Below are 24,656 nucleotides of genomic sequence, written 5' to 3' on the forward strand. Positions count from 1 at the left end.
AATAATAATAATAAATGTTTTTTTGAGCAGCAAATCAGAATATTAGAATGATTTCTGAAGGATCATGTGACTAAAGACTGGAGTAAAAATACTAAAAAAATAGTAAAAATATTTAAAAATTGTACTGTTTTTGCTGTACTTTGCAGGCTTGGTGAGCAGAAAATCTTACTGTTCAAAAACTTTTAACTGGCAGTGTAAAATGTTAGCTGAAAAACTAAATTAAAAAATTATAAAGAAGAAGACTTGGGAGTATTCTGGAAAATGAAAAACATTTAAAATATTTGCTCTTCGGTTTGCAAATGCTAGTGTTGTATTTTACATTTCAGTTCAACAACATCTTAAATTATGGTTGATTAGATAATTTGCAATCACTTTTATATATGCCAACCCCTAGGTGGCAGCATTGAGATGGTCTGGGCTGTAAATTGCAGGTTTTCACCTTGGCAAAGAAGGAGGTGTCCAGTTCATCTGGGAAATCCACAGTGTCCTCCTCCAAAAAACTTGCTGTGGCGAAACTCCGCCGAGGCACTCGCCGAGCGTTACCTTCCTTCAGAGAGCGTCCCTAAAACCACCATCATTATAGTCATCACTATTTCACTAACTGTGAAAATATAGATTACATGTTATATATCAGAAACAATGGGTAAGATCGAATGTCCTTTCCAATGCAGCTGTGCTGTTTCTGTGGCCAAGCAGGAGATTACCTAAAACTGCTCCAGAATATTCTATCGGACTAACAGCTGAACATTCCAGCGGAATTATCATAGCCATCTGTTAGCGTTGTTCCCAGCCTATAGCCTGGTCATCTGGGCTCAGGCACTAAATGGAACTGGGCCAAATCCAGGGCCAACAAGTCAAGCCAGAGATAAACTTTTACATAACAGATTATAGGGGGAGGGTAATATTTGTTTATTGCAATCTTTACAAGGACGTCAAAGTGAGCCTCCGAAGTAATCTATGATAATCACCACGGCTGGGTTTATTGCATGTCTGATGCCTTGTTCCAATGGCATTCACGTCACTTTGACATTAGAGGCACTCAAGCTCAAAGGAGATTTCCGAATTTTAAGGAATGATCATTGACTCAAATCAAAAGGTGACTTTTTTTTCCAGCAAATGTCAGAAATTAAGTCTGTCGCTTTATCCTGTTGTTTGTTCCTGTCTGGGAACTTGTCGTGTTCATGTCTGGGGGATGATAATAAAACTAAAACATGATTTCTCTGGAAATCCCGGAAATGAAATCAGTTTTTGGAGCTATCCAGTTCTATGCATCTAAACAAAAGACCTTCTAAAATGGTAGAAGTCAATGGTTGTCAATCTTTTTGACTTGAAGGCCACAAAAATTGGCTGAGGTTTTCCTCTTGTATTTTTTCTTGAATTCTAACTTTTTTATTAACACAAACTAGCAATGTTGATATTTAATACAATACAATTGTGATTTCAGAAGATTCAGTATCATGTAGAGCCATTTTAAGCTGCATTGAAACTGCAATTTGGACCTTCAATCCGTTAGACACCACTGAAGTCCACTATATGGAGAAAAATCCTGCAATGTTTTCTTCAAAAACTTTAATTTCTTTGCGACTTAAAACAGAAAGACATGAACATCTTGGATCACATGGAGGTGAGTAAATTATCAGGAATTTTTTTTCTGGAAATGAACTAATCCTTTTAAAGTAATAGTTTACTTCCAGAACAAAAATTTACAGATAATGTACTTACATAGTGGACTTCTATGGTGCCCTTGAGTTTGAGCTTCCAAAATGTAGTTTAAATGCAGCTTCAAAGGGCTCTATATGATCCCAGCCAAGGAAGAAGGGTCTTATCTAGCAAAATGATTGGTCATATTCTATTTAAAATTGACAGTTTACATACTTTTTAACCTCAAATGCTCATCTTGTCTAACTTTGCGTCAACTCTGTGTATTCCGGTTCATGACAGTCAGGGTATGTTGAAAAACTCCCAATTTTCATCTCCAACTTCAAAATTGTGCTAGCTTGTTTGTAAAAAGGTGATGGGTCTTCTTTGCACATTCACTTTGTAAACACTGGGTCGGTTCTTCTGCAGCAATGTAGAAGTTGGAGGAGAAAATGAGACAGGAGTTTTGGACGCAGAGCTAGACAAGATGAGCATTTGAGGTTAAAAAGTATATAAATTGTATTTTTTTTTTTAGAAAATATTAGATTGTTTTGCTAGATAAGACCCTTCTTCCTCGGCAGGGATCATTTAGAGCCCTTTGAAGCTGCATTTAAACTGCATTTTGGACATGGGGCAGAAATCCCCTTTTTCCTCAAAAAACATAATTTCTTTATGACTGAAGAAAGAAAGACATGAACATCTTGGATGACAAAGGGGTGAGTACATTATTTGTAAATTTTTGTTCTGGAAGATCTAAGAAGATCAACAAACATTATGCTCTTACCTTCACCAGAGCAGCGGCCGCTCTGAAGCCCATTTTGGCAACAGACTCGCGCTTTCGTCTGCGTGGAGGTCGGTTGAAGCCGGAGCGGGAGCTGGTGAAGGAGCACAGGGAAGCAGCACAGGGAGTGATGGGGGTCTGAGGTATACTAAGACCGTCTACTTCCTCTACGTTACGGAACGCTCGACCCCGAGCCAGCGGGTCTACGATCTGCAGAGATCAAGCACAAAAAGCCTAAATAGTGAATCATGATCACCCCGGCTGTATCAGAAACCATCACAGCCATCATAGTGTGCAACAGCAATAGTAAATCGTAATAGGAAATGTTTTTGGAAGTTTGGTTTCAAACAAGCTCTTTTTGACTTGTCTGTATGCGTCCAGCTTACCCTCTGCATGCCATGCTGTGCGGGGGGGACGTATAGAGGAGGAGGTGTTTCAGTACTGGTCATGGAGAGATTGTCTTGACTGGGCAGGTCCATTTCACGTATCACCTGAGGCTTCAGTTTGCCGTAGCGCTGGGTACAGTGCCGCAGGCTCTTCCGCTGCCATTTCTGGGTGGCATCCACATCGTTGCTGACCCCAAACCAGTCTGCTGTGCCCCTGCAGTCACATATATTGATTATTATAGTACTACAACAGTTTTACCATGCCATGTGTACAAAGTGATAGAATGGAAAAACATGAGCCAGTTCAGGCAATCTGAGTAAAGAGACAAAACAAGACTGAAGTTCTAAACAAACCATCCTAATGAGATCTGCAAAACATTAGTGGTCAACTGCAACCAAGAGAATTAACTCCTGAGTTATCTGTAAGCATTCATAAATATCTAATATTGACGGCTAAAGCTACTTTTTAATATGATAAAATCATACTACAGTATTTTTTCTATATTGCTTAGTTTTGTTTTGTTTTAAGGTCAATTTAAATATGTTCCTAAAAATATCACTAAGACACAATAAATACATTTTTGATGGAAAACTTTTGTTTGAAAATGTTTGTTTTCAGAAAATACATATTGAATTAATTTTTCTCTGGTAACACTTTATTTTAAGGTGTCCTTGTTACATGTTGTACTATTATAATAAAAATTAATTTTGCATAATTACATGCATGTAGACGGTACATGGTACGTATTTCGCTTCTTGCAAAAAAAGTTATTACAGGTACGTTTTCATCATGACATCAGGTTATATACATAAATATATAAATACTTGCAGCCAATCAGCAGTAAGAGGCATGTCTTGTAATGATAGAGAGAAGAGAACGCTCAATTTGAGTGCACAGGACGGACATTAGCAGATCGACTATAGATAGAAAGAGATAGCAGATAAAAAAAGAGGAAAATATCAGAGGAACAAAACATTAAAAAGAAGGGTGGAGAGAGCTCAGGGAGCAGGAAGGGCCTAAACCAGAAACCGAGGTTGTGTTGTTTCTATTTAATTGGTGAGTAACATTGTTTGTGCATTGTTTCACACAACTTCTGTGTTGGCTTTTGTTTGAATATGCTTGTGTCATCTTCTCTTGTTTCCGCAATCGTCGTTATGCCAGGGTTGTGTACGTACAGTCAAGCCCTAAATTATTCATACCCCTGGCAAATTCTTTAATTCTTCAAATTCTTTATTCTTAATTAAACCAGCAAGTAGTTTTTGTTTTTTTGTTTTTTTTGACCGGAAATGACACAGGCTTCTCGTAAGAGGCATCATTGTGTAAAAAAATATTTCTCAGCTTATATTTACATTTGAACAAAAAGTGGCATGTCCAAAATTATTCATACCCTTTGCAAACTGTCACAGTCTATGGGAAAATTCAAAGTTCTATACCATTCCAAATAGTCCAAGCTGTTCTAAAGCATCCAAATTACCCTGATTCATTGGGAACAGTGGTTTTAATCAACTCAACAGGTGAAAAACTGAAGCTCTCTGCTTTTGGTTTGTGGACAGTCATGGCTAAGACAAAGGAGCTCACTGAGGACCTGCGGCTGCACATTGTGGCTGCTCACAAGTCAGAAAAAGGGCTATAAGACCATATCTAAATGTTTTGAAGTTCCAGTAGCTACAGTGCAAAGTATTATTAAAAAATACAAGACGTTCCGCACTGTGAAAAATCTCAGAGGACGTGGTCGGAAGCCAAAAGTGACACCTGTGCTGGCCAGGAGGATAGTGAGAGAGGTAAAAAAGAATAACCAAGGATCACCACCAAGAAGCCTTCAACCCTAAGAACACCATCCTCACTGTCAAACATGGTGGTGGGAACCTAATGTTTTGGGAGTGTTTTTCAGCCGGTGGACCTCAGGGGATCACAGTAAAACGGCACCATGAAAAAGGAGCAATACATCAAAATTACATTAACATCAGGCAGTCTGCAGAGAAACTTGGCCTTGGGCACCAGTGGACATTTCAGCACAACAAAGACCAAAAACACACAGCAAAAGTGGTGAAAAACGGTTAGCAGACAAAAACATTAACGTTTTGCAGTGGCCCAGCCAGAGTCCTGACTTATATCCAATTGAGAATCTTTGGAGGAGCTAAAGATCAGGGTGATGGCAAGGAGATCCTCCAGCCTGAAAGAGTTGGAGCTCATCAAAAATACCAAAAATACCAGTGGAGACATGCAAAAAGCTGGTCAGTAATTATAGGAAGCATTTGATTGCTGTAATAGCCAATAAAGGCTTTTCTATTGATTATTGAGAAGGGTATGAATAACTTTGGACATGCCACTTTTTGTTCAAATGTAAATAAAAGATGAGTAATCATTTTTTCCACAATGATGCCTCTTGTAAATCGTCTTATTATCTTCTGGGAGACGTCTGTGTCATTTCTAATAAAAAAAAAACTTGCTGTTTGAATAAAAGTAACTTTAAGTCAGAATTTGCCAGGGGTATGAATAATTTGGGGCTTGACTGTATGTGTTGGAGATATCAAAACAGGGAAGAGGTCCTGTTGGGCTATGAGCGTGTTTGTTCTGGTGCTTTCAAATATCAACATCGTTTGGCAAAAATCGCTTGGTGCACCTTTAAATTATTGAAATATTAGGTTAAACATTAAATTACTTGAGATTTTAAGGGGTTCCACAGACAAAAATGTTTAAAAGCCCGGGCTTAGGATATACATTTAATTCAAGATATATCTCTTAATATCTCATGCAATATTGTTTCTCAAGTAAACGTATCTTATTTTAAGGATGTTTATATACTTTACTGAACAACAAGACAAAAGTATATTAGTGTGTACCCCCCTAACATGCAATCCTGGAAAGAGTCTGAGTCAAAGTAAAGTCTTTTTTCTCTTCAAGTGTTTGAAGTGGGTGTAAACGCTGGTAGTACAGTAAGAACATCAGCAGTGTTTAGAGTAAAGGACGCATAGTAATAACAGAGTCGGCTGTGCATCATTACAAGGGAGGCCAGCTGAGGGAAGGCCTTTTAAGGCAGCAGAGGGGGGAGTCACTTCCTTAATATCACCCTCTTTTTGGAGCAATGACTTGAGAAAAAGCATTTTCAAGAAAACAACTGCTTCTGACAAACAGTTCTGCTTTATAATGAATAACTGAAAAAACTGTACTGAAAATACTCAATTTGCAATAAACCAGTGGGCTCATCCATTACTAAGCATGAGATCATTTAATAAATCCTACTCTGCACTGAAAACAAAGTACTCAGTATTTTTGTTTGCAGAGAAATCTAACAAAATTTAGAGTAAAACAATGTTATTTTATTTATTCCATGAAACTTTCAATTATACTACATACAGTAATTAACCAACTAAATTCAGGTATTCCACAGAGCTGTGTAATAAAACCCCAAATAATTTACCAATAAACCAGACACATTAAAATAAATCTATAAACCAAACACAACCAGAGACCAAACAACTCACAACCCTACCAAAAATGACTTATTCTGACAATGAAAAGTACAAATACTTTTCAATATCAAGTTTGTGCATTCATAATACTCACAAATTAAATTAAATTAAATTAAAAATTAATTAAACTAAATTAAATTAAGCTCATAAAGACACAGTGAATCATCAAAACCCTCCATTGACCTACCTGTCTAACTCATCCCAGGAGGCAAGGAAGGTCATGTCTGAGGTAGAGGGGGAACAGAAGCCTTCACAACGAGTGTAATATTGGCTTGCTCTTCCTAACAACCCCCCACATCACATGATGTCAGTGAGGCAAACAAGACATTTCCTTGATGCCAGAGTTTAGGCAGAAAACCTGCTGTAATCCAAGTTAGTCTGAAGGATAAGAACTTGCTTAAACGCTTAATGTGTCTGAAACCATACAACAGTGATTCATATCTAAACAGCAACTTGTCGCCCACTCAAATAGTGTTTGAGGAGTGTAAACACCCAGTAAAATACCAGCTCATCTCTCTTAAAGAGAGAGAGACAAAGAGAGAGAGAGGGTAGGGAACGTGCTGAAGCATGAGGTAAGTGTGAGAACTGTGACTAAAAAACTCAGTTTGTACAATTATGAACACATACATGTTCACACATTAATACATCTCCTCTATAACAGTTAATTGCAAATTACTCTTATACAGTTATTAAACAGCCTTAAACAGTTATCAGTCTAGACAGTGAATCAATTGGATGTAAATGGGGAAATGGTACAGCTACACTAGGGGTCGAACGATATGTGTTTTTTAGGGCCGATGTTGATACCTCTCAAGTAGACCAATTACCGATATTTTGAACCGATATATGTCTGGTGTAAAATATTAAAATCAATGTCAACATAAAGAACAATAAGGGCTCTGACAAAAACCTTCGTTAAGTGCTTTTAAATTATTTTATTGGCAAATCTGTAATACAGATAACCCAAAAGATGTTTTATATCGGTACCGATAATCAGCCAGGGCTGCGTTTCTCAAAAGCATTGTAAGCCTAAGTTGATCGTAGCTCCATTGATGACAATGGTTTAACTATCAATTTAGGCTTACAATACTTTTGGGAAATACAGCTCAGGCCGATAAACGGTCAACCTCTAAATTAAACCCTGTTAGAGCAGGAGTTTGTTGTTGTTGATGCCCAGGACTCCTAAAATGAGGATCTCCTGAATAAAATGACTGTAAAAATGTAATTTTACGGTAGTATAAAATGTAATTTTACGGTAGTATACCGTTTTCGTAAGTGGATCAAGAAAATGAGATTTTCTGTAAATGGACATTCCCAGAATTCCCAGCGTTACATTTCAAATCTGATGTTTTTTTTAATTGAAATAACAGTTTCTTCTTCGTCACCACCTGCTTTTGGTGGTTATCAGTGTTATACAAAGGTACAAAACAGGTTTCAGTACTTTAATAGGTTGATATATTAACATGATATCAGTTAACGAAATGACAGTATTTAAATGTAAATTTAAGTTTATAACCGTAAAATCTAACACGTTGCTACTGTATTTTTTACGGTAAAATTCCGGCAACCACAGTGTATATATATTCATGTATAAAGACCCACTGTGTTAAATAAAGATAAAATGAAGCATGATATTATACAGGTAAGATGTTTTTAATAAATTACACTTGTTTTCATGTAATGTCTTTAAATAATTTATGAAATACATAATATATTGTATTTCTGTCAGTAAGATTTTTATTTCTGAAAGAAATTAACACTTTTATTCAGCAAGGATGCATTAAATTGATTAGAATTGAAAGTAAATAGATTTATAATGCTACAAGAGATTTATATTATTGTTAAGCTTGTTTAATTTCTTAAATTGATTTTAAATAGTAATACTTCACACCATAACATAATCCTATTTTTAATGAAATAAACTGATATAATTGCGATTAGATGAATAAAACTTGAAAATAAATGATTCATTTTGAACTATAGAAACTATGTCTGTGTAGTGTCCAATGCAATAAAATAATCATTATTAATGCCAAGTTCTGTCCAAAACTCTAAATGGCGCAGACTGACTAGTTGTTAACGCAAAGGATATTCCTAGCATTTAACTACTTGCCACAAGCTGATTGGTTCATGTTGCATATGCAGCCAATAAGTTTGCTGCTATAAATTTAATCTGCTGGTTAGCATTCACTAGAGTAGTTCGCAGCACGCTTTCAGAGCTCCTCTGAAATCCTCCATTTTACTCGATTACCAAAATAATCATTAGTGACAGCCCTAATCGAAATATATTTTTCCTGAACCTGAATGAATCATAATATAGACAAGACACATACATAACCCCAAGCCTACACTGAAACCCTCACTGTTACACTGTAAATAAATACTTGTGGCATCAAACCTGTTCAGAACAAAGTTTACATTAATAAAGCATGAGTCACAACCAGCGGCAGAGTTGAAAATAGCTGAAAGAGGCCCACATAGCAGTTATTGTTTGTGAATAACGCTTTCTGCCGTGACATGTTCTTCTCCCACAGCTCAGATATTCCTTTGATGGTAGACACATGGTGGACTCAAGAGCCAATATGCTATCAGTTGATTATCTTAAAACACAGCCAAACCCATAAACCCAGATGTGAAGTCTTTGATGCACTCCTGTTTTTGTGCAGAGGAAGAAAGGAGCTCTTTTTCAAGCTTGTGTAGGAGTCTGTGTGTGTTCTTCTGACTGTATTATGGATGATCAGGGAGCAGCAAATAACTGTCAAAAGGGCTATGTTATTTTACATAATTCATCTTAAACTAAGCGTGGGCAAACCAGATTATAAAGCCTTTGAATGTTAAAAACCGCAATTTACTTTCATGTAAATGAATTTGAAGATCAGAGTAAATTTTACTTATTTGTCCTCTGGGAAACATCTAACTATCTTCTTTAGCCTCTGAAGGGCAGTACTAAATGAAAAAATATGATATTAAGGTAAAATAAGAAAAATGTACTTCTGTTCAAAAGTTTTCACCCCCATCCTTTAATGCATGTCTTTTGCTTCTGGAGCATCAGCGAGTGTTTGAACCTTTTGTAATAGTTGCGTATGAGTCCCTCAGTTGTCTTCAGTGTTCAAATACACAAAAATACTGGAAAACCAAAGAATTAGTGAGATCTGAATGATTTTTCTGAAGAACAGCTGGCAGTTTAACTGTTCAGGACAAACAAGGGACTCGTGAACAAAAAAACACACACACACACACAGCTGTGAATTGTTCAGGTAACAACACAGTATTAAGATGTTATTATTTTCTCTTGTGGACTATGTGTAAATATATTTTATGTGAAATATCTTATTCAGGTCAGTACTAAATAAACAATAACATTTGTATGATTTTGTGTTCCGAAGATGAACAAAGTCTTACGGTTTGAAACGACATTAAGGTTGAGTAATTAATGACGATTTTCATTGTTCGTGAACTTTCTTTTTTAAGCCATAAGTTACTGTATGAATTTTGACTTTAGTGAATCTTTATTGGTTCCACGGTACCTGAGGACGATTTGGGGCAGTGATTGACGTCTAGGGGGTTCTAGACGTGGAAAACACTGGCCTTTAACCAGGACGGTGCTCATCTGTTCAAAGCGTACCCTCTTCCCTGTGGGACTGGGGGGTGAGGAGGATCAGGAAAGGCAGAAGAGAAAACAGAGAAAAAAGAAAAGACAGAAAGGCAACCAGGCACTTACAGAAGAAAAACAGTGATGGAAAAAATGAGTTGCATTTAAGAAATTGACAGGATCATATTAATTGCAGAAGAAAAGCAGTAGAAAGGAGGTTAACAAAAAGGACAGACTCTAGATCATACTGGTTTTGTAAAAGATGAGTCAAGAACAGATGCTGAAAAAGAGATGCGCACATGCAGTCAAAACAAGCGTAAATACATTAGCGTGATTTACAGCTATAGGACTTCAGCCATACCAGGAAGATAAAACATCCAAAGCCATTAAGATAAACAGTGTTTGTTACTAGCCAGGAGTCTAGAGAGCAGTAAGTGATTTAAAAAGAAGAAGACTTTATTGACTTCATTTTTTATTTAGCACATATACCATCGTTAATAATGCATTAGCCTTTTAGCTCAGCCGCAGCAAAAAAAAGTATGTCATCATATCAGAGACTACAAAGCTGCTGCTGGAAAATACAGCTCCAATGTTTCGGAACATGGTAGCTCCCTACTAAAAAAGCCTAAGCTGGTTGGCTGGTTTTAGCTGGTCATCCAGCCTGGTCTTAGCTGGTTTTGGCCACTTTCTTAGCTTGTCAGGCGGGTCTTATCTGGTCAGGCTGAAAGACCAGCTAAAACCAGCTACTTCCAAGTTAAACCCGCTAAGATTAGCTTTGGCTGGTTTTAGCCATTTTTCTTTTTCAGCAGGGCTGGTTTGCATTGGTCTCTGATAGTCATTAATAATTGATAGACCATCTTGCACCAGCTGGTCATACCAGATTAAAGGATAACTATTGCCAAAATGCAACCTGGGCTGTTTTTTTACTGTAAATGAGACAAACTTATATCTAAAAGCATAATTACGACAAACGAGCTGTTTTTGAGATTGACCGTGATTTCGTTTTGTGGTCAAATGGCCGGTGAATGGGAATACTTGGGGCATAACTTTGAGCGCATCAAAATCGATATTTTTACAACACTAAGAAGGCTCGACACACACCATGAAACTTTGCTCGAAGTATCGCCTGGGTCTCTACACATGAACTCGAGCATTGAGAACATTGTTTACTAAAAAGAAAGGTTTTGAACAACTCACTTTCACTGTTTGGGTTTCCGCTCGCAGCCAAGAGGTGTCGATCTCCGAATGCGAATGAATGGACTCCATAGGACGAAATATTAGGCTTATATGAGGCTCTTTTTACAACTAGAAGGTTAATATTGTTTTTCACTTGCGACAAAACAACGAATTAGCTGTGCATTTATATGGAAATATGCTTTAGGAGCTATCCATCTTTACTCTCCTCGCATTCGGAGATCGACACCTCTTGACTGGCAAGACGGCCACGAGCGGAAACTCAAACAGTGTAAGTGAGTTGTTCAAAAACATTCTTTTTAGTAAACTCTCTGTGCACAAACAATGTTCTCAATGCTCGAGTTCATGTGTAGAGACCCAGGCGATACTTCGAGCAAAGTTTCATGGTGTGTCGAGCCTTCTTAGTGTTGTAAAAATATCGATTTTGATGCACTCAAAGTTATGCCCCTAGTATTCCCATTCACCGGCCATTTGACCACAAAACGAAATCACGGTCAATCTAAAAAACGGCTCGTTTGTCGTAATTATGCTTTTAGATATAAGTTTGTCTCGTTTACAGTAAAAAAAAAAAACAGCCCAGGTTGCATTTTGGCAATAGTTATCCTTTAAGGCAGTCAAACTGGTTTTTGCAACAGTGACTGGTTAGCTTGAACCAGCTATAAACACAGCTACAAGCTCAAGATTACTTTTCCAGGAGGCCAAAAGACGAATTAATTATTAAAGACAGTATTTGTACTAAATAAGGAGAATATCCTGTGTCTGATTCAAAAACATCTTTCCCCCACAGAATTGAAATGGGTCAACGGTGGCCAGAAACCTCTTTAAACAGCAAAGCACAGAAATATATACAGTAGTGCGTCTATCGGCCTGGCATCAAAACAAGGCTTTTACAAATGAGGCCTGATTTTTAACCCAATTAAACATGACACTGAAATAAACAAGGCTGTGAACACTACGCAATCAGTTTTGCTACTGTGACACCTAGCATTATGCTAATGTAAATCATTGCCATTATGTGGGTTTGCATGGGTGTATCTGTTTGTTTGCCAATAACATAAATGACTTTTCAGGTCACTATTTACATCCCTGCAGGCAAATTAGCTTGTGACCATAGCATAGCAGACCCTGAAATGACAACACAGCAGTTCACAAAACACAAATATGCAAAATAGTACATATACACAACAAAAGAATATAAGTACATTTAATAAACAATTTTCAATGTTAAAACACTGTTCCTACTGCCAAAACATTAAACTTTAAGTAAACCGGTAAAATGTAAAAGCTATGGCTTTCAAAACATTGGCTCAACTGATGCGAGTTTGTGAATGAATAGGTCTCCATGTAAACTACAAAGATGCAAATTTGTGAAATGGTGACATCATGCACATGCATATTACATGTTCATTCTATAGACCAATTCAGTGTTTGCAAACGGTGATGATGTTTTTTGTGGCCAGGGCCTATCTGATGGAAGAAAATGACAGTTTTTAAATAGCAGTCTACAGAAGCCATGGAATAAAAAAATAAAAAAGGGTATATTTAAGTTTTTCAATCAAAATTCAAAAGACTTTATTCTTGAAATTCCAAAATTGATTTTCTTAAATTCTGTTAAGAAAAATTAACTTGTTATTCTCTCCTTTCTCCTCGGCTCAGGGCTTGAGAGGTGAAGAGGTGAGTCAAAGAATGACAAATAATTTTACAATGTTTATGTGCAAATCTTGTTGCGTTATACCCCAAAACACTGTAAAGGTGCTTCAACTAAGTACAGCATTATACTTCAATTAAGCACAGCATGAATACTTATGCAATTTCTTTATTTCAGTGTTTTTATTATTAATAAATTTATGAAGTTGTGACAATTCTGTTTTTGCTTTGTCATTATGCTGCACGGAGTGTAATTCAAAACAGTTTAACATTAGGCAGCATCATAAAACATGAAAAAAGGAAGGGGTGTGAATACTTTTGCAAGGCACTGTATTTTTGTAAAAAAAAAAACAGTAATATTGGAAAACATTATAAAACTGTTTTATATTTTAATATATAATTTGCTGATTTGGTGCCCAAGAAACGTTGTGCTTTTTAAAGGATAACTATTGCCAAAATGCAACCTGGGCTGTTTTTTTTTTACTGTAAACGAGACAAACTTATATCTAAAAGCACAATTACGACAAACGAGCCGTTTTTGAGATTGACCGTGATTTAGTTTTGTGGTCAATGGCCGGTGAATGGGAGTTCTAGGGGCATAAATTTGAGCGCATCAAAATCAATATTTTTACAACACTAAGAAGGCTCGACACACCATGAAACTTTGCTCGAAGTATCGCCTGGGTCTCTACACATGAACTCGAGCATTGAGAACATTGTTTGTGTACACAGAGTTTACTAAAAAGAAAGGTTTTGAACAACTCACTTACACTGTTTGAGTTTCCGCTCGCAGCCATCTTGCCAGTCAAGAAGTGTCGATCTCCGAATGCGAATGAATGGACTCCATAGGACGAAATATTAGGCTTATATGAGGCTCTTTTTACAACTAGAAGGTTAATATTGTTTTTCACTTGCGACAAAACAACGAATTAGCCGTGCATTTATATGGAAATATGCTTTAGGAGCTATCCATCTTTACTCTCCTCGCATTCGGAGATCGACACATCTTGACTGGCAAGACGGCCGCGAGCGGAAACTCAAACAGTGTAAGTGAGTTGTTTAAAACCTTTCTTTTTAGTAAACTCTGTGTGCACAAACAATGTTCTCAATGCTCGAGTTCATGTGTAGAGACCCAGGCGATACTTCGAGCAAAGTTTCATGGTGTGTCGAGCCTTCTTAGTGTTGTAAAAATATCGATTTTGATGCGCTCAAAGTTATGCCCCTAGAACTCCCATTCACCGGCCACTGACCACAAAACGAAATCACGGTCAATCTCAAAAACGGCTCGTTTGTCGTAATTATGCTTTTAGATATAAGTTTGTCTCATTTACAGTAAAAAAAAACAGCCCAGGTTACATTTTGGCAATAGTTATCCTTTAAGTAGCAGACATAGATTAAAAGAATTAAAATAGTAAATTTAAGTTCATTTTAAAATTCTGACTTTATTCTCAAAATTCCGAGACTGTATCTCACAGTTATGTTAAGAATTCTGATAAGTTTTATGCTTTAAAAGTAGAGTAATCATAGCAGGTTTCGTCCATAGGATGTCCATTTAAATGTCTGCGTTTATCTTCAAATAACATTTTTTGGTAAGTGTTCTATAAAATGATTTGCATTCCAATTCTGACATCTAAAAGCACAACAATATATATTTTTTTATTATTACATGGATTTTACTCATTTCCCTACACTTATTGCCAATGTTTTTTTGCCATTACAAAGCACACGCAACTAAAAGTGACACATGGCGTTTATATTACAGCATTTTTTGTTGTTTTTGTGGATGCATGAGAACAGGGATTGTTTTTACAATGTTGTTGTCTGTACACAAATCTTTGCAAAAACGCAAAGGAAAAACTTTTCTGTTTTTACATCGTTGTCATGTAAACATAACCTTTGTTCAGTGTTGTGAGTGAAATTACCCACTTCAACTTAGATATACACTATTGTTAAAATGTTTAGGGTTGGTAAGATTTTTAAATGTTTTTGAAAGATATTTTTATGCTCATCAATGCTGCATTTACATTTTGTCTGCATGTTAAACTGCTTAAAAACTCCTTTGTTGCCACATCAATCTACACACCATACACCATAATGGCAAAGCAAAAAAAAAAATGTTTTTAATATCTTTGCAAATTTATTTACAATAAAAAATTTGATTCCATTGCATAAGTATTCATACCATTATCTGGGACAGTTGAAATTTGCTTGTAGATGTTACTACACTTAACCTGCGGCAAATTCAATTGAATGAGTATAATTTGGAAAGACACACACATCTTAATAAAATGTCTAACAGCTGAAAATACATATCAGGGCAAAAACCAAGCCCTGAGGTGAAAAAAACTGCCTGTAGAGCTAAGAGAAGAGGGAAAGAGTTTAGAACAAATCCAGCTACATTGAAGATTAACAGATGCATGTAGTCTCTGTTACCCATAATGGAAGAAGTTTAAAACAACCACTACTCTTCCTAAAGCTGGCCTCCTGGCCAAACTGACCAACTGATGGAGAAGGGCCTTGGCTAGAGTGGTGACCAAGAACCTGATGGTCACTCTAGTTGAGCTTCACCTTCCAACAGGACAAAGACCCTAAGCACACAGCAAGAGAGGCTTATAGACAACTCTGTGAATGTCCTTGAGTGGCCCAGCCAGAGCGTGGGCTTCAACCCAATCAAACATTTCTGGAGAAACCTGAAAATGTCTGCCAGCCCCCATCCAATCTGACAAAGCTTGAGAGGTGAAGAGGTGAGGCGAAGAATGGCATTATACCCCAAAAGACTGTAAAGGTGCTTCAACTAAGTACAGCATTAAGGGTATGAATACTTATGCAATGTACTTATTTCAGTGTTCTTTTATTTTCAAAAATTAAAGGGATAGTTCACCCAAAAATGATAATTTGATGTTTATTTGCTTACCCCCAGGGCATCCAAGATGTAGGTGACTTTGTTTCCTCAGCAGAACACAAACGAAGATTTTTAACAAAAACCGGTGCAGTCTGTCAGTCATATAATGGCAGTCAATGGTTACCAAATCTTTAGAGAAAAGAAAAACATACACAGACAAATCCAAATTACACCCTGCGGCTCGTGACGATACACTGATGTCCTAAGACACGAAACAATCGGTTTTTGTGAGAAACTGAACAGTATTTATATCATTTTTTACCTTTGATACACAGCCACGTCCATCTCTCCTGAGCACGAGCTTAGCTTTCGGCTCGTGACATGTGAACGCGCTCTGGCGTAGTATACGCAAACGCCGGAAGCGATCTGTCGCGTGTATACGACACTCGTTGTTTACACAGTGCACACAGACTGTGGGTATAGCGGCTATTCAAAATGGTAATTGCTTGCGCTTATCCTGATTGTTCAAACCGATTTAAAGCTAAAAGATTACATTTGCTTGCACAAACTCATCCGGGACTTTTAACCGATTTCCCCTTACGGCGTTTGCGTATACTACGCCAGAGCGCATACACGGGTAACAAGCCGGATGCAAAGCTCATGCTCATGACAGATGGATGTGGCTGTGTATCAAAGGTAAAAAATGATATAAATACTGTCCAGTTTCTCACTGAAACCGATCGTTTCGTGTCTTAGGACATCAATGTATCGTCACGAGTCGCAGGGTGTAATTTGGATTTGTCTGTGCATGTTTTTGTTTACTTTTAAAGGTTTGGTGCCCATCCACCTCTATTATTTGGCTGGCAGACTGCACTGATTTTTGTTAAAAATCTTCGTTTGTGTTCTGCTGAGGAAAAGTCATCTACATCTTGGATGCCCTGGGGGTAAGCAGATAAACATCAAATTTTCATTTTTGGGTGAACTATCCCTTTAATGAGATTGTGACAATTATTTTTGCTTTGTCATTATGGTGCATGGAGTGTATACTGATGTGAGAAAAAAGTAATTCAAAATGTTAGGCAGAAGTTGCAGCATGAAAAAAGGAAGGGGTATGAATACTTTTGCAAGGCACTGTATTTTCAACAGAAATATAGTAAAACAGCAATATTGTGAAACACAACTGCTTTCTATTTTAATAAATATAATTTGCTGATTTGGTGCCCAAGAAACCTTGTACTGCTTAATGTTTTTGTGGAAATTCTGCTACATTTTTTCTGCATTCTTTGTGACATTGTCCTTGCTGTCACTTTTGGTTCATTTACTGCATTCATGCTGAATAAAACAATTCATTCCCTTAAAGAATTGTACTGACACATACTGTAATGTGTGTGTTTGTGCATGTGTAACCTTACCTCTTGATGGTCTGTGAGATAGAGGGTTTGCGCAGGACCGAGGGTCTGCGGCAGGCGTTGAGCTCGACCGGTGGGCATCTGAGTTGGATATTTTCAGTGGGTACGCTGGCACTCCGCAGGTACAAGCTGTTACGCATAACTGGCTGTAGGGCAGGTGAATAATGAAAATTAATCTTTATTTTACAGAAACAAAAGTGTTTCTAAGTAAAGCAAAACATCCTAAGAAGAAGTGTAACAAAACTTATCCACCTGAAGATAGTTATGATGTTCCTCCACAGGGTTCGGGGCAATGGGGATGTCCAGTCTGAGCCATGGTGGTTTTTTTCTCCGCAGGCTGCTGTTCCTGCTCTCATCCTCAGCTTCGGCCATGTCTGCCACCCCTCCCCTTACCAGCCAGCTGTAAGATCAGACAGGGTCAAATAAACAGCTCAAACACACATAAACACACAGATATGGGTGAACAATGCGCACACACACAGCAGCGCTGCCTTACATAAGACACACGCCATAATAATCTGCATTTCCATCTGGTTGTTGTGACATGACTGCTGAGACTGCAGTGTGCTGTCCTCCGTTCACACTGCACACAAGTCACATCAGTGTAAAACTACACCTGCATTTGAGTTCTTGGAAATCAAACTGTAAATGCTTAGCTTAGATATATTTTTATCACACCTTCTGACATTAAAATCACCTTTAGAAATAGACAGATGTGAAGACCTATATATGCAAAATAATTGATGGTGGCCCATCACAGAATGCTTCAGTTAAGTTAAAATCGTTAAATATGACAAAAGTGCATTGCCTCTACTTCTCCAGCAGAGGATGCAAATTCTCCTATTATTTCACTGTGTAATCATTTTAACTGGTTTGTAGTGTGCCATAGGGACTCCCCTTACTCATTTATAATTAAAAAGTTTTTACTCTTCAAAGCAGGGCAGTTTGTATTTCTGTCTCCTCAAAGATGTTGATGAAAAGCATTTGCAAGAGCTGCTAACTTAAAACTGAAACTGCACAACCGAAACGTTTGCTTTTCAAAAGCTTGCAATCAGTAAGATTTTTAATGTTTTTTTTTTGAAGAAGTTTATTTGATCAGAAATTCAGAAAAAAATGTAATATTGTGAAATATTATTTGAATGTAAAATAACTGCTTTCTATGTGAATATATTTTAAAATGTAATTTATTTCTGTAATGCAAAGCTAAATTTTCATGATATTTCAGATATCATTCTAATATGCTGATTTATTATCAATGTTGAAAACAGTTGTGCTGCTTAATATTTTGTTGGCACCTGCGATACTTTTGTCAGAATTCTTTAGTAAATAAAACTTTAAAAAGAATAGCATTTATTTAAAATAGAAATATTTTCTAACAATACAAACTACCATTTTAAAGTTTGGGGTCAATCATTTTTATTCTTCCTTATTTTGAAAGAAATTAATATTTTTATTCAGCAACAATGTGTTAAATTGATTCAAAAAGTGATAGCACAGACTTACATTGTTTGAAAAGATTTTTATTTTGAATAAATGCTTTTTTATTTTGAATAAACTTTTTAATCATCAAAGAATCATAAAAATCCTATATACAGTCAAACCAAAAATTATTCAGACACCAGATATTTTTTTACTAGTGGATGCAGGACACTATAGATCATTTTTATATGTGAGAATAGCCAAATAAAGTAAACTGTGACAAATCTAGGACCAAAAATTTGATTTGACAATCTGACCTGACCATGTTTTGTTACATACCTTCCTATCAAAGTTATCTGACATACATTATCAAGATGAATTTATTCTGACACAGTTTAACTATTGAGTACTTGTCATATTGTATTACCATTTTCTAAACTATAACGAATAAACTGTGATAATGTGAGAAATGTTAAAGGTGTCTGAATAAATTTTGCTTTGACTGTCATTAATTTGTGATTATCAAGATGAATTTGTTCTGACACAGTTTAACTCTTGAGCTCTTGTCATATTTTATTACCATTTTTAAACTATAGCGAATAAACTGTGATAATGTGAGAAATATTGAAGGTGTCTGAATAAATTTAGTTTGACTGTATATATTTTTGGTAATTATATAAAACAATATATTGTAATATAATCATTAAATACATTACATTAATATCAAATACATATCTATTTTGAAATCATATAATTAAAATTAACAAACAACCTTTTTTTCTTTATACATTACAAAATTGTACTGCACCAATGTAAATCTAGGCACACTCATAACGCATGGTTCTCTATAAATGACTGAAGTAGAGAATTTGTTCTCCATAAGACTTCAAGGTTTCATAAAAAACTGTTACCACTTGGTTGTAAGTGAAAATAGAACTTCTCAATGCGACAGATGGTCACAGAACAAACCAAAGCCTCTTTTGATTCAGTTTTCAATGTTTTTTCTAAATGTCTGCAGCTAAAATGCTATAGAAAGAGTGTAATATCATTACTGAACCCATTGACTTTATTTAAAATGACTTCCTCCAAATACAAAAAATCCTGAAGCATCAGCCAAAAGTGCTATCTGACACCTCTTGACAAGCCACTCTTAGTGATACAGACAGTTTGGATCATGAAGCATGGCAGAAACATAGCGAATGAATAGCACTTTTTGCTTATGAAAACAAGGGCACTTACTTTTACAGAAAGTAAAACAAAATCCTTCAAAAAACACCCTGTGGGAAAAAAAAGTCCCACCACATCCTACTGCAGGCCACATTTTTATCCAAACAAACACATTAAAATGCGGTTGTAGAAATTTCAGGTTTGGCCAAAAGGTTAGTACTGACCCTTATAAACCGACATATAAACTTTCCTTTATATTCATAGGTCAATATGCAGTATTTACCAAAACTATTTCATCCCTTGATGTTATTGTGTATTTGAAGTCCAGTTTAGAGGAAAGCATGACAACTGGCAAACGATTAGCTTAGGTAACAGATACAAGTTCTTAAAGGAACACTCCACTTTTTTTGGAAATAGGCTCATTCTCCAACTCCCCCGAGTTAATAAGTTGAGTTTTACCGTTTTGAAATCCATTCAGCTGTTCTCCTGTTCTGGCGATATCACTTTTAGCATAGCTTAGCATAGACCATTGAATCCTATTAGACCAATAGCATCACGTTCAAAAATTACCAACGAGTTTCGATATTTGTCCTATTTAAAACTTGACTCTTCTGTAGTAATATCGTGTACTAAGACCGGTGGAAATGCAAAGCTTCAATTTTCTAGGCTGATAAGATTAGGAACTACACTCCCATTCCGGCGTAATAGTCAAGGAAGTTTGCTGCCGTAACATGGCCGAAGCAGGAGCAGTAATACCACGCAGCACATATGCAAATGCTAAACTAGCTGGGAACTCATTTCTGATAATACTCCGCCTGCTTTGGCCATATTACGTCAGCAAACATCCTTGACTATTACGCCGGAATGGGAGTGTAGTTCCTAATCTTATCAGCCTAGAAACTCGCAGCTTTGCATTTCCACCGGTCTTAGTACACGATATAACTACAGAATAGTCAAGTTTTAAATACAACAAATATGGAAACTCGTTGGTCATTTTTGAACGCGATGCTATTGGTCTAATAGGATTCAATGATCTATGCTAAGCTATGCTAAAAGTGATATCGCCAGAACAGGAGAACGGCTGAATGGATTTCAAAACGGTAAAACCCAACTTATTAACTCAGGGGGAGTTGGAGAATGAGCCTATTTCCAAAAAAAGTGGAGTGTTCCTTTAAAGGCTCTTGATTCATACCATTTATATTGCATTTCCTCTACTGTGATGAGAAATGGTAGCCTTTGCTCTCAACTGCTGATAAAACCACAGTGACTGACTGAAACCAATGACAGAAACGGGACATAAGAGGAACCAAGATTTTCCCAGACATCCACTTGAATGCCGTAACATAATTGCTAGTACCATATAAAGACTTTCAGCTCAAAGCTGTTTGCAACAAGTAAACTTTAATAAAAACACTCTAACTACTAGCATGAATCTGACCTGATAAACATTTCCCAGCAAACACTTTGCATAATATTAATCAAGATCAAGAAAAAAAAAACTAAATTCTCAAATGAAATGATGTAAAATAGATTGCTTCAGTTATACTGACAGTAAAGGGGATGTTTTTCCTCTCCTAATGACTCCTACGCACAGATGTGACTGTTGATACTCTGGCTGTGTTCATTTCTTAGTTATTACACAAAAAAAGCTGTTTATACTGGTGGCTAAAAATATAAAACAACTGCTGTTTTAAAGCAAAATACATTCTCTTGTCTGTAATTCATAAATGAATCACAGCTTGGTCAATCCGTTTAATGGAAGTGGCTTAGAAACCGCCTTAGGTAAACCTAATCACATTAAAAGCATTATTTCTTTTCACATACAGAGGAAGTGACATAAGAAGCCCATATGAGTTGGCTGCTGTGTTAGTAAAGTTTGTTATTACAGCAAAATACTGCATGTACCAATTCTTCCAGAGAACTATGGTGTATAGAAACATTTATAACATCAAACACATCAGGGGCCTCAATATACTTTAATTATCTGAGACTCAAACTCACTAAACAGTTCAGTATGCGGCGGTTCAGCGTAAAACCCTGCATCTTACTCACATGCTGCCCGCGATCCACCTTAACCAGCCACAAAATGAGAGGTTTTGTATTGGATTTACAATTTTCGGCGCTGTTAGACGCCTTGAACAAAAATAAAGTACCCGTGAGATCATATGAAAAAACTGTGAGTAGAATGTGAGTAGAACATAAACACTAAAAACAACCATTAAACAACCTTCACAGCTCAAATAATACAAAAGTTTCACCAGAAGAATTTATTGAAGTGCTTTCTATAAATCCAAAGCCTCAAATTTCTCCTGAATTACTTCCATTTTAAGGAACCCAAAATACTCTTAATTTTCTGAGGTAATCAAAAGCCGCAATTAAAACCCTCTTCGCAATCTGTACTTCTTCTTCCTGAGGTCCTCCTACATTGCTGGAAAGGACATGGGTGATGTTTTGACTTGGGCCAGATGTTGCAGCGGGACACTGAGTTGGTTTTTGTGGACAGGACTGGAAGGCAGATGTCCATGTGTTGTTGGCCGGTGATGAATGACCTCATTTGGAGAGCACTTCCTTCCTGAGCAGGGATGCTTTTGCTCTGCTTTCTCTCACAAACACAATTCTATCAAAGATGTGCTCTGGAGTCAACAAACCTTTCCTCATGTCCAAATTTGTGGATGATTTGTGATCTGTAATTTTTACATACAGTTGAAGTCAAATGTTTATATTTACCTTGCAGAATCTGCAAAATGATGTTTTATTAACCATGTTCGGGAGGAGCACGATCAGATAATCAATCTATTTGGCACAGGTGTAACTCGTTTAGCCAATCATCGAATTAGCGCATCATATATATATAGCCAGCCGTCTTACCTCCATCCAGCGACAGTTTCTTGGCATCCCTCCTCCACCCCAACTCCCCACTTCTAATCTGTATTCTGTAACCTGTATTCCGGGCCCGGAACCCTTCCCCAGGACAGCACGCCAAAATATGCTTATTACTCGCTCAAGCAGATTAGATGTAAGGGCGAACTCGTGAAATGTTAATTATTTAACCAAAATAAGAGAGTTCATACAAAATGCATGTTATTTTTTATTTAGTACTGAGCTGAATAAGATATTTCACATAAAAGATGTTTACATATAGTCCAAAAGAGAAAATAATAATTGAATTTATAAAAATTAAACCGTTCAAAAATGTACACACACTTGATTCTAAATACTGTGTTGTTACCTGAATAAACCACAGCTGTTCTTTTGTTTAGTGATAGTTGTTCATGAGTCCTTTGTTTGTCCCACAAATTCTTTGGTTTTTCTGCATTTTTGCAGCAACGACTGTATGATTTTGAAATCTATCTTTTCACATTGAGGACAACTGAGAAACTCATATGCAACTATTACAGGAGGTTGAAACACTCACTGATGCTTTAGAAGGAAATTGCATTGACGCATTGAGATTTTAGAACTTTTTGAATTTTAAAGTAAATTTAACTTATTTTGTCTTCTGGGAAACATGTAATGGTCTTCTGTAGCTTCTAAACGGCAGTACTAAATGAAAAAAATATTATATTTAGGCAAAATAAGAAAAATGTACACATCTCATTCTGTTCAAAAGTTTACACCCCTAGCTCTTAATGTTTCCTTCTGAGGCATCAGTGAGTGTTTGAACATTTTGTAATAGTTGCATATAAGTCCCTCAGTTGTTCTCAGTGTGAAAAGATGAATTTTCAAAATCATACACCTATTGTTGGAAAAGGTTCAAATACACAAAAAAGCTGAAAAACCGAAGAATTTGTAGGACCTAAAGGATTTTTCTGAAGAACAGCAGGCAGTTTAACTGCTCTGGACAAACAAGGGACTCATGAACAACTATCACTCAGGATCATTCAGGTACTATGAACACAGTATTAAGAATCAAGTGTATGTAAACTTTTGAACAGGGTCATTTTTATAAATTCAACTATTTTCTCTTGTCGACTATATGTAAACATCTTTTATGTGAAATCTCTTATTCAGGTCAGTACTCAGTACTAAATAAAATAACATGCATTTTGTATGATCCCTCTTATATTGGTAAAACATTTAACATTTTGCAAATTCTGCAAGGTGTATGTAAACTTTTGACTTCAACTGTACTCTTTGAATAATTACCGTAAATCTAGAATTTCGATGGTCAAGTAACTCAATAACCCGTAGCTGACTGACTCATGGGACACACACGTTTTTCCTCTGCAAAGATGTCTAAAAAACACTGTTCTTGTTTGAAACAGTGGCTTAACTGAGTCAAATTCATTCCATGAGCAACAAAAGACACAATAGTTCCTCTCAGAAAAGAGGGACGACAAAGACATACAGAAGCCACAGGAATCTGATCTGGGTTTTTCATCCTTTTGACGTCAATAGAAAGCTTCACAAAATAGACGCATTCATTCAACTCTAATAACTGAAAGCCTGCTGTGATGTTTACTCTAGTTAGTGCTCTAGATTAATATTTTAAACAGAGAAAGACTAAATAATGTCCACGTCCATGTCATGTCCAATGATAACCTCTGCACAGGCTGCTTTTCAAAAACTAGCCACAAGATGTACAGAAACATCCGTATACTTGTTCTCACTGAAGCTTTAATGGCACATTTGGCATCAGTGAACTGCTGATGCTGAAGAACTTGCCCGTACCTTTAGGAACGGGCTACGGGCATGAATCCCACTGATCCGGGCACGCTGCCTGGCAGAGCGCTCCCTGCACATTCTGGGAAATGCCGCACATACCACTGGACTCCTAGAGCCGTTCTGCACTATTTCATCGCATTTATTTTGGTTGGCCTATGAGGTTAAGACTGGATAAAGTCCACTATAATGACTCAGCTGACCTCTGCATGATGGGTCAGCCTGCTTTTAGAGTTAACTTGTTTAGCGAGTCATCAACGTATGTTCTTGTGATCATGATGGAGGTCTACAGCATGGAGAATATGCTTTAATAGAAGACCATGGTTGAAAGGTCAAGTTTACTGGTTAACATCATATTTAAGGGTCAATGACAATTAGGAGTGTCTTCATGTTATACTTGTATTCATGATGGTTTCACTACCAGTCAAAAGTTTTTGAACAGTAG

The 24,656-nt window shown here is 36.7% G+C and overlaps 1 protein-coding gene across 2 annotated transcripts in view; it reads right to left on the reverse strand.

Moving 5' to 3' along the window:
- The window catches only part of rhbdf1b (rhomboid 5 homolog 1b (Drosophila)), a 55,437-nt gene that overhangs the window by 14,498 nt on the left and 16,283 nt on the right, over nucleotides 1–24,656 (reverse strand). The window contains exons 2-6 of one of the 2 annotated variants that reach the window (XM_073828039.1): nucleotides 17,216–17,363; nucleotides 16,967–17,109; nucleotides 2,806–3,019; nucleotides 2,423–2,629; nucleotides 440–562 (exon numbers count right to left, since the gene is read on the reverse strand). In XM_073828039.1, coding sequence (XP_073684140.1) covers nucleotides 440–562; nucleotides 2,423–2,629; nucleotides 2,806–3,019; nucleotides 16,967–17,109; nucleotides 17,216–17,335 — 807 coding nt within the window. In that variant the 5' untranslated portion in view covers nucleotides 17,336–17,363. Of the gene's footprint in view, nucleotides 1–439; nucleotides 563–2,422; nucleotides 2,630–2,805; nucleotides 3,020–9,806; nucleotides 10,842–16,966; nucleotides 17,110–17,215; nucleotides 17,364–24,656 lie in introns of those variants that run through there. The other variant, XM_073828040.1, reaches the window with a different exon arrangement.

Source organism: Garra rufa, chromosome 22, assembly GCF_049309525.1.
Source record: "Garra rufa chromosome 22, GarRuf1.0, whole genome shotgun sequence".
In the NCBI taxonomy this organism is placed as follows: Eukaryota; Metazoa; Chordata; class Actinopteri; order Cypriniformes; family Cyprinidae; genus Garra; species Garra rufa.